This window comes from Limulus polyphemus, unplaced genomic scaffold (assembly GCF_000517525.1).
Source record: "Limulus polyphemus unplaced genomic scaffold, Limulus_polyphemus-2.1.2 Scaffold4256, whole genome shotgun sequence".
NCBI classification, from domain to species: domain Eukaryota; kingdom Metazoa; phylum Arthropoda; class Merostomata; order Xiphosura; family Limulidae; genus Limulus; species Limulus polyphemus.
The window spans coordinates 57,685-69,392 of NW_013669866.1; the positions used below are offsets into that span (position 1 = coordinate 57,685).

General features: G+C 32.3%; 1 protein-coding gene across 4 annotated transcripts in view; it reads left to right on the forward strand.

Annotated features, from left to right (window-relative positions):
• Positions 1–11,708, forward strand: part of LOC106470861 (fidgetin-like protein 1) — a 51,034-nt gene that overhangs the window by 30,501 nt on the left and 8,825 nt on the right. For all 4 annotated transcript variants that reach the window (XM_022399506.1, XM_013931440.2, XM_022399505.1 and 1 more), the window contains 5 exons: positions 5,438–5,503; positions 5,632–5,740; positions 5,989–6,089; positions 6,545–6,624; positions 6,933–7,003. In XM_022399506.1, coding sequence (XP_022255214.1) covers positions 5,438–5,503; positions 5,632–5,740; positions 5,989–6,089; positions 6,545–6,624; positions 6,933–7,003 — 427 coding nt within the window. The remainder of the gene's footprint in view (positions 1–5,437; positions 5,504–5,631; positions 5,741–5,988; positions 6,090–6,544; positions 6,625–6,932; positions 7,004–11,708) is intronic.

Sequence of the window (11,708 nt, forward strand, 5' to 3'; positions counted from 1 at the left end):
AATCACTGTGATTTATAGCGTATGTTATAAAGGTTGTTAAGTTTAAAGTGACTGTGGAAATTTTGTGTATTACAAAGTTCTATCGTTGAAGTTCCTCGGAAAGAATTTATACCGGAAATTAACAAACGAGCAGATATGTAGCAATAACGAAAACTAAACAATAATAAAATATTCACTCACAAAAGTAATTTAATCACTAATATATATAAACCAAACAGTATTTTATATCATGACATCTTAATTTACCACCTAAAGCTAAGTTGTTAGACCATATCGTCAAGATAAGAAACTTTTGTTAATACTTTAAGCAGGCTAAAAACAAATAAGATCATGCTATAAGGATCTGGCGTATCCATTCTTCGAGCTTGAAATTTGAACTAAATAATTAAAAAATATTTTTGAAATAGACTTATTTCTAGAGAAGATATGGTAAAGATTTTTGCCCACTAATCTATATTGAAACCTTAGAGGAGAAAGAAAGACGTGCTCATATGGTAATCTTGATTACAATTAATCGACTAATAGGTACTTAGGCCTAGTAGCTAAGAGAGGAATATCGTAGATTTAGTTGGTAACAGCTAATGGAAAGGTTTAAAAGGTGAAGCCAGATGTGCAACAGAAAAGCACGAGTATTTATTACATAAAATCTTAACATTCAAATGCAGCATATTGCCATAAGCTTGAAAAAGCAACATATAATAAGTGATGAAAAGTTAAAGTTGAACTAAAGGCAAAACGGGACCTTAGACTTGAACTGTATTAAAATAAAAGCAAACCGAGAAAAACCCATGAACGCTGGCTTGATGAAAACTTTACATAACGTGAATTTGATGATTGGTTAAATATACACAGAATTAACCAGCAAAACCGTATATCTATTGCTCGTTCATTCAAATTTAGTAGGCGTTAAACCCAAATACATTATCTTCCCACCCACAGTTTCATAAGGTGTGAGCAATAACAAATGTCCATTACTTTGCAAAAATGATATGTAAGATATTGAGATTGCTGGTTTATTTTGTGTCCTATATTCGCACAGAGCTTGTTGAGTGCGATTTTGCTGTATTGGGACGCGAACCATGGCCCTTAAGCCCCATAGTCTGGTACATTAACCATTTGCTTACTCTCAGCCCATTAAGACAGTATCCGCGGTAACACTTACAGTCATATCAGCATGAAAGCTTTTGAAGTCTGTAACAGGTATGCATGGAAGTTAAATAAAATTGTATGTATGTATGTTCACACACACATACACACATATATATATAATATTAATTATAAGATGGTGAAATAATATTGTAAACAAGCCAAAATTTTCTCCTTCTTTCCTCTCGAGATATCCTTGTTTGATATTAGTTTATAATTAAAATCCGAACCAATTTTAAACGCGAATAACTTATTCCCGCATGAGCTTCAATCCTTAGTTGGCAGTACAAACAAAAAGTTACCTGTTTCTCCAGATGCTTCTTGATGCCATAAAATATTGGAACAGCACGTATGTGCCTAATAGGCCAAGAGATACTCAATATCTACTTAAAATCTGTGAAACTGTAATACAAAGACAAGGCAAGCAAAACAGAACAAGACACAAACAAAACTCCTCAAACAAGTTCATAATACTTCTACTGTAAAACATCAAAATAATGCAGTGAAAACACTTTTACTGGCGACGCTAATATATTTAATTAAAAGCAAAATAAAAAATAATAAAAAATATTGTTATCATAAAAGCAGTTTAACTGATATTAAAGTACAAAACTAAAAGTCATAGGCTAAGTTACAATGCAGTAGGTTACACTAATGTACAATGACACACTTAACAGTTTTATGTATATTTGATAACACCCATAAAAGGCTTAAATCCCGTTATTCGATTCAAAACCCTCGGGTTGGTAGGCTGCTGACTGTCTGTTTCCACTCAGACTAGTAGTTCAAATTAGGGACGATTATACATGAACCTTAAGGGTCTTTGACCTAGCAGCTGAGTCCTGTTCGGATTGAAAATACCAATAACTATACACAAGCTATAGTGGCTTATGAAGTATGCAAACATGTAAACTACGTGTAAGGTAGCGCCGCTACGGCTGGCACAAAGCAGTAAATCTAAAATAAGGCAAAACAGTCAAAGCCTTTACTATCAATAAACATAGCCTCAGAAAATGAAAAATCTTCTTTTATATATGTACAAAAGATAAACAGCGACAGAGTACCTTAAACATAGCACAAGATGTTATATTGATAACAAAGAAACTATCGTTGTCAAAACCAACACAAGTAACTATCTAATATAGCCTACCAAACGAGAGTCGATCAACATCGTATGTAAAATTCTTACCTAAACGTGCCCGGCATGGCCAGGTGGATAAGGCGCTCGACTCACAATCTGAGGGTCGCGGGTTCGAATCCGCATCCCACCAAACATGCTCGCCCTTTCAGTCGTGGGGGCGTTATAATGTTACGGTCAATCCCACTATTCGTTGGTAAAAGAGTAGCCCAAGAGTTGGCGGTGGGTGGTGATGACTAGCTGCCTTCCCTCTAGTCTTACACTGCTAAATTAGGGACGGCTAGCGCAGATAGCCCTCGTGTAGCTTTGCGCGAAATTCCAAAACAAACAAACAAACAAACAAACAATCTTACCTAAACTATTATTTGACAAAAGCCTATATGTATCTATGCTCGCTTATAGCTGGTGACCTGCTGGAACAATTGCCATCAAAACTGAGAAATAGCCTTAGGGTTCCACGGGGAGAGACATGGGAGGGTAGAATCTGATTCCCTTCCTACACAACTCGTGGTTCTTATGTTTTCTGTGCTCTTCACTGACACGTCAAATAGTTATAAATAGATTAAGCAATGAAAATTTGTAAATCATTCTACACATGAGATTTGACATTGGTTGTTAATGACTTTGAGTTTGAAATCAAACAAACGTCATTGTTATATGTTGAAAACATAGAGATGAAGGCTAAGATATAATATCAAGATAAAAGCGTAAAAACACCAGTGAATCAACTTTTTTTACCACATGCACAACAAATACATAACATGATATTTTCCAATGCAAATATAATAGTCGCAGTGGCAATAACAGGAAAAATTCTTGATAATAACATTATAAGTTCTGCATAAAACTGTGTAAAAAACATCTTTTGCAACAGCAATTATGTTATGAGTTACTAAAAATCAATATATATGAAAAAACAAAATTCCTTTTTTACAAGACCGTAAAACAGATAATATAGCAGTCAGGATAGTATAATACGGTATAGTGGGCAGAAAATTAACCATATCATACAAAATATATTAAAATGATCATTAAAATAAAGCCCAGAAGCAACAAAAATTATAACAAGATCAAGAAAAAGAACAATGCAATATTTATATTGATACATTTAACAACCACTTATAAACAACATTAAATTAACAAAGTAGAGCATATCAACTGCATTTTTGAACCTTTCCACTAGGCAGGTGAGGTTGTTAAGGTAATCATGATGCAGTACTAAAGGAGGTAAATAAAACAAATCAAGTTATATATAATAGTAGTTAAATGGTTAATTAATAACTTTAACCACAGGAAACAAGTCATTACTGTGATGCATATAAATCAGAACTCTGATAGCTTCACGCCAAACTGGCTAAGAAAATTAACAATATTGAGTGAGGTTCTGTGGGTGTTAACCCAAATCCAATATCTCTCTACCTATCCTGATCACTGCATAAGGTGAAGATATCAATGTTAATTGTCCCACACCGCATAAATGACCAAGGAAATATTAAGGTAGCACCTATAATAAAAGCTACAACTCTAAGAAAAGTTTTCATGTGTCCATGGTCTCATGACTTGACATGAAACTTAAAAAATAAATATTTGTGCATGCATCTATATTTGTACAACATTTACTTTTTAAGATGTCATGAAATAAACACACACACACACAAACGTGTATATTAAAAAACAACTTTTTGTTTGGTAGAGAATTTCGTAAGACGGAGGATGATATAATACTGATTAAACACAATGTTAAACAGTCCATACTATGGAATATTTATGGCCTCCATCTAGGTATTGAAATTAAGTGCACCGTATTAACTGCCAGTGAATCAATGCGCTATGATATCATTACTATGTATGGAAAAAGATCATGCTCGAACCAGTGACTTATCAGAGATGTACCTATTTCTCAAGAACCTAGTTGCACATAATCTTACACAATCAGGAACGTCGAGAGCCAGCACGGGCCCCGGGGCAAACATCCTCGCCGGACCCCCTTTCTCTCTCTCTCTTTTTTAACATTTCCAAGAATTTATTAAAAAGAAGATCCTAAATTAGACAGCAACGAGCTCATAAACCAGACAAAATCATAGCAGCAGCCGTTTTTACCTCACAGTATAAGCGTAAAAAACAACAACCCTCCACCAATAGGAGTGTGACACACCCTCATGATGCATGTGATTTACTCTATTTGATTCTACTGAACTATCACTTCAAGTTATGGCAGAAAATGGAAGCACCAGTTTTTAGTGGGGAGGAAGGGTGAGAAGTGTGAAGTGAGGTAAGTACCTATCGGAAATACATTTCAGTGTAGGAAAATTATCACTTCCAATACAGTACATTACCTCCTCACACATTAATAGTTAGAATCCCACACTGAATAGGTGGAGGGACCGGTGCAATGGAAAGAAAGAAAGAAGCATCCGAAGAACACCCTAAAAGAGGTGTCCCAGACATGGGCAGAAATTGGGAGGAGCACATCTAAAAGGAAGAGAACAATGGTTGAATAGGGATCTGAACCAAGGCCTGCCGACAGAGCGGGGGCAACTGCCCAGGGGCTCGGACGAATGAAACCTGGTTATGCCGTAAAGCCAGCAAAGCATCTTTAGGCTACATCTTCATTCAATGATAAAAACCATAGTTTTTGGCTTTTCTTTGCATATAGATGCTTGATACATTAAGAACGACTGAAATAATAATTTGAGTAATAATTAATATGTATTTGTTACTTTATAGATTTAATAGATATTTGTTGTTACTTTATTAACGTATGATGATTTGCATGCAAGACACAGTTGAACCACATTGATCTTGGGGTACGTGGGAACTCAAAACTTGTGGTATGCAAAAAATAAATTGCATATAGAGGGCAGCACTGAATGAGAATAGCTATTTATGTTAAGGGAGGTAAATACCTATTGGAAAATTATAACTTGCATGGGTTTGTAATTTATTTACTTTTGTTGAATAATTTTTAAGTTTATATAATTTTATTATGAATGCTAAAGCTTGTTAAAATTTTGGAAAAGATTAAAAAATGGAAACTGGGTTTTTGATGAATATAAATCACAAATTTAAATATTTTTCTGTTTCTTTGATGTTGTTGTAACTAATGTTTTTGCACTATTTGAATTTTGACTTTAATTTTTTTTCTTTCAACAGCCGAGGCCCAGCTAGTAAATTTGTTCCTCCAGTAACCAGTAAAAGCACTTCAGAAGAGAATGAAAAGTATGTTTTGAAGATCTTACTCAATTATCAGCTAAGACAAAATTTGCTTATAGTTCCATACAATATCTACATTTATCTGTAGTAAATTAATGATTATTAGGTTCAAGATAAACTCTTATTTTTTGTAGATGTTCACTTCTTCAAAACCTCCCAGGTGGAAATCCCTCTTCAGTTAATATTACAGACGAAAGATTAAAGAATATTGATCCCAAAATGATAGAGATTATGATGAATGAGGTGTGTTGTTATCATGGATCTTATTTAGTTTGAAATATGTTCTGTTGTGTTTTACCCTGAAAAGAATTGCTGTGTGACATTGCTATTCAAATTAATTTCTTAATATTAAAACTTTATGCCTTCAAGTAGTAATGATTAATTGGTTTATTAGGCTATGAATCAATTGTCATAAGTTTTTTAGTGAAACATATTATTATGACAATCCAGACTGCTTTAGCGAATCATTAATTCCATTTTACTTCAAACAGATAATGGACCATGGCCCACCTGTCACCTGGGATGATATAGCTGGTTTAGAATTTGCTAAGAAGACTATTATGGAGATTGTAGTCTGGCCTATGCTTAGACCGTATGAATACATTTTTGTAGTAATGTTTACAGTCTACATCTTAGTTTTATCTTGGTAGTGTCTCATGAAGTGACAATTGTATTGTGGTTTTTAGCTTACATGGTAGCTTTCTCCTTGTTATTTTAATAGGAATTTGCAATATTTCCAAGTTTATACATAACATATAGTATAACTGTAATTCTGTTTGTAAGTTTTATCCTTGTTAGTATGTCTACAAGTTAGTGTTTCTGAGTGTATATGGCACACTTTATCCACAATTTGACACATTACCTTTGCCCGTGTTATTGTCTCACTAAGTTAAAGTATTTGTTTGCTTACATAGCAAGGATTCCAAAATTGAAATAATTTATTTGTTTAAAATTTCATTGAGTTTAATTGGTAACTATTGAGATTGTCACATTCTCATTTTTGAACCTCATTATATTCATAAATCGTTTTTTCTGATTTTTTTCCAGTGATATTTTTACAGGACTAAGAGGCCCACCAAAAGGAATTCTGTTATTTGGGCCACCTGGTACTGGCAAAACTTTGATAGGTAACTTACAATAGTTGCAACTTTAATATTAAATGTATCAGTGTGTACTTCTTCACTGCTGAAAAATAGTTATCTAAACAATGTCACCATTGGCTGATCTATCTATCTCTCAATCTTATGAATGTTTTCATAAATTATAACAATTTAGAGGAAGTGTGTGATTAGAAAGAAAAAAGTGTACTGGATATCAAATTCCTGTGTTTGCTGTAAATTTTTTTGTCTGGGTTTCTTTAAGAAAGTACTGTTAGTATTACATTAGTAATGTTTGAAAGATTTTTGAATAATTATCATTCTGGTATTACTTCCAGGTAAATGTATAGCTAGTCAATCAAAGGCAACGTTTTTCTCCATCAGTGCATCTTCTCTCACTTCAAAGTGGGTTAGTAATTTTCTTAAATATTATACATGAAAATTAAGTTAATATAGAAATATGGTAGCAATAAGAACAATAAATATAACAAAAATAGTAAGAAAAAAGGTTCACTTTGGGCACTAAACCAGACCAATCTCAATATTAATTTTTTTGTTTTTTTCAGAAATGTTAAATGATAGCTTTGTAGGCTGAAATTACTTCTAAACAATACATTACTCTAGAGAAGTTAAACTAAAGTCAGTATATAGGAAAAGAGTAAACAATAATTCATAAAGTGTAAAGAATTTAAGCAAATGTATGTATTTAGCTAATAATAATCCAATTTAATTTCAATTCAAATCATTTCTATAAAATCCATTTCAATAAACTCTAATTAAAATAAAAATTAACTCCTAAATTCACATGATGTAAACTTAGTACTTCGATTGCATGTCTGGATCTATGTCTTGCCTTGTCTACATCACCACCTCTGGAAACGAAGAACTTCATATTACCTCTGCTGACCTTCTTCACAGCTTCTCTCAAAAACTCCTTGTCAATGTTTATATTTGCAATTATGGCCACTGTTGTAAACTAATCTCACATGTGGAGTTAAAGGGGAACAACTGTTCCTGAGCACTCCTGTTGCGAAGAGCAGCCAACTATCATTTTGCTTTCTCTTCCTTCAAACTAAATTCCTGTCATGTTTAGTTGCTGTTTTTTAAGCTAATAATATTGTATTTAACTGAGTTAATACTCCAGTTGAGAATGTTACACTAGTGAAATATTGTAGAAATTTTATTTTAACATTATGTAACATCTGTTACATAAACAATACCTGTTGTAAACAATACCTTTAATGATTTCTTAGAATTTTACTGATCATTCCAAAGTATAGGCCTATGTTTGCTGAAAACACTATCATCCCTTGGAAATATAATTATCCATGTCCAGAGCTTTCAATCTAAAATTGGTTAGATGTTACATGGACATTTTAGAAGGTAACCAACAAGCAAGGGCATAATTAAATGATTTTCAGTAAGTACAACTTTTATAATAATGTTTACTGCAGAACTACATATAAATCTAATTAAATCATTCAGATACACATGATTTTTCTGCAGACTATATAATTATATTTTGAGTGCAACTTAAATCAGATGTCTTATAATGTGTCATTCCTACATCAGTTCTATTCTACAAATGTTTTATTGAACCAAAGCTGGACATATAATTAGTAACTTTTATTTGAGGTTCTTAGTAATACTTTGAGACCCATGAGTACAGTAAAAACCCTAACAACATGATTTGATTAAAAAACTTGATTATTAAAGATTAGTAATAAATGTAATCACAGTGTAAATAAAATTTTTTCTAATCATAAACACCTGTTTTCCCATTTTGTAGGTTGGAGAAATTTGAAAATTGTGATTTTATCTTTTCCATATTTGTAATTACCATCAAAACAATGCATAGTGTCTTCTACATTAATTAATAAGTGCTCAAGTGGTCCATATATCAGGAGTTCTATAAATAAGTTTTGTACTTTCACTTTTTTTATCTGATGAATTTAAAGACATTTTACTACGAAATTTGAAAAGGAATTTTGACTTTTTTTAATTTGTTTGTAGCCAGTATCTATATAAATAATAGGTGGGTAAAGTACTGGATACTTGTCCATTTTAAAACTACTGCATGTATTGTTTTTCATGTTCAATTTCCTATCCTATAAATCTGTAACTGTTTACATTACTACAGCTCTTCAGTGCCACCACTTTATGATGTCTGAACAATTACTAATGATGCTTAGCTTTGAAAACACCTAAAGCTAATGGTTAGAAGATATTCTAGTATATACTAGTATAGAGTAAATAATATGAACAAAAGTTCCTATTAATAAAAATTTTACAGTACTTAAGAACAAACTACAGATCTGAATTGCTGTTTTTTATTTCTTTTGAAATTCATTTTATTACTGATAATGTTTCTTGTTAAATTATATCTAAGTTAAAGCTAAAGGAATAGTCTTCTATAATGACATCAGCTAAACTTAGTTTGATATAGTGAGTACAGTTAGTAATGGCAAAGTATTCAAATGAAACAGATCCTTTTGTTGTTGCTATTAAATGTATTGTATTCAAATAACACAAATAAAAGCACTACATTTATTAGATATAGATTGATCGTAGCCAAGAATATTGTTGGCAAAAACTTCTGATACAGTGCCTGACAAAGATAATGGTAATGTCATTTTGAAATGTGAAGCATTGATCACTGATAAGTTTGCCACATTTTGTATGATTTATAACTGGAAATGGTGAGTGCTTCAATCAACAAAATAAGGTATCAAAATAAATATATTAGTAAACGTCAAGTTATACTAACTTGTACAGAAAATGGAAGTTTCTGATCAATAATAAAAGCTGAAATCCAAAGACAAAAGGAAATATTTTTTTAGTGTTTTTTTCAAAAGTGTCTCAACAAAATTTTGGAAACTACAGAACTTAAAAGTGATAGAAATACAAAATCAAATTATATGAATTTTTTTAAAGCAGAAATTACATATTATTTAGAATTTTTTTACTAGATTTCATTCAATTTCATTTCACTGTGAGAAGGAAAATATTGGAGGATATCTTTGACATCCCATTGATTTTGAAAAAGGATAAAGTGACCAGTCAGTGTTGTAACTCACTGAATTATGTATGAATAGTTTAAGTCAGGGTTAATGCATAGTTTTGACAATAGTAACAAACTAAATTTGTAATATCTTATCTGTAGAGAAGTTGGTTAAGTTAATGCAACATGTTCTTTAACACATGTCATATGATTCTGGGAGGGGGGGGGGTCTTTTTACTATGGGTTTGTTGGTTACCGAAACTTTTCCAATGCCGTATGTGTTAAAACCATGTATCTAGATGTATCTTGAACCAAGAAACTCTCAACCTTTTTTTTTTACAAAAATGGAATAAATGTTTCAAAGGTTATGGCACATTGTTTCCAAGTGGATGTGCATAATAAAGTACATAGGCATGGTAATACAATTACCATGGGATGGTAACTGTTTGATTCTTCTTCTTTTGCTTTGACTGTATTTGAGAAACTAATTGCTTCAGTTGATCATCACTTGGGAAATCGTCTTTGTGAATGTCATCTATATGCAGCACTTGGAACTCACAGACTACACTTTTAGTGTAATGGTGTAGTTGGATTCAGACACAATGGGCATCAATGTATCTCTGTAAGGTTGCTGTATTCCCCTGGAAATAGTATTGTCAAGGGTATCATGTTTTTGTACTTCACTGTCAGGGCTGTGATATATTGACAAATCTCCATGTAGGATGATATATTGAATTGATCAGGATATGTAGATTGCAGTTCTTCAAGCATTCTTCCGGAGCCCATTTTTTCATTTATTCTCTTGAACATTCTAACATCGTCCTTGAATCAATCTATATGCTTTTGGCCATAAATCGTATGGTGGATGTAACACTCCACAAAGTAGCTGGAATTCTATTTACTTCTAATGTTTGTTTCTGAATTACCTGAGGATTCATTGGCTGCTTTCCACCATGCTTTTACTCTAGGGGATAATCTGTCGCATGAACAATCACAACTGCTGCATTTGAAGCATATCCCACAATTCAGATGCTTAAATTTCCAGGTTAAATGCTCCATGAAAGTTCCCTACCACAGTTTTATTGACCTGGCTGTCAACAGAATCGTCAATTCATTAAAAGAGACGCAAAATGGCTGAATTTCAGCCATTGAGAATAATCACAAAGGTATAGCAAAAAAAAATAAAATAAAGCTGCAATGGGTTAGCATTTCTTGATGAACAACAAAGACCCCCCTTGGCTCATATAATGTGTGTTAAAACAATGAAATAGTAACAAGGTGAGTAAGTAATATTATGTTAATTACTTAGACTAGCAGAAATGCCACCCTATGGGGAGCTGTTTGTGCTAGTAGTTACTAATCGTAGTATTCATACATCACTGAAAGAATTTAGAAAAAGTGAAAATTTTCTAAAAATGTATTTTCCTCAGAAGTACTGCACAGGAAAAGTGTTTGGATTTTGCTGATATAAACTGTAATATTTTTATATATTGAAAGTGGCTCCATTTTTTTAGTGCTATACTTACAAATTACATTAATAAAGGTACAATCAAACCCTCATGTACAGTTCTAGTGAGCGTGGGTATAAAGGTAACAAAGTAACTTTACTTGAGTACAGTACTAGAGTAACTTTTGTCAGTATCTACTTTTTAAAAAGTATTTTCAAATACTTTTACTCTAAATTAAGTAACTTTTAGGAGAATTACTTGTACTTTTACTCCACTACCTTTCATTTTATACATTTTGTTACTATTTCCAAAACTCAAATCTGTGTAGACTGCACACTATAGTGTAATTATCTTTGTATACTGCATGCTGTAGTACAACCCTATGTCCATTGTAGTAAGATTAGTAAAATGTTAAAAAAAAATACTTGTATGTATGTTAAGCTATCTTTCTAAAGCTCTTGTGAGTGTAAACTATTTTCTGAGATGTTTTCATAATTTCTGGTATATTATAACCACCTTGCAATTATATTATTGGATATGTGAGAATGTAAATTACTGTTACTTCTTTACTTTATGTTAGAACATTTTAAAATGTATGTAATATTAGTACAGTGTATATACACCTGGAAAAAAGTTAAGCACCCCCATGTTTTTTCAAGTGATTC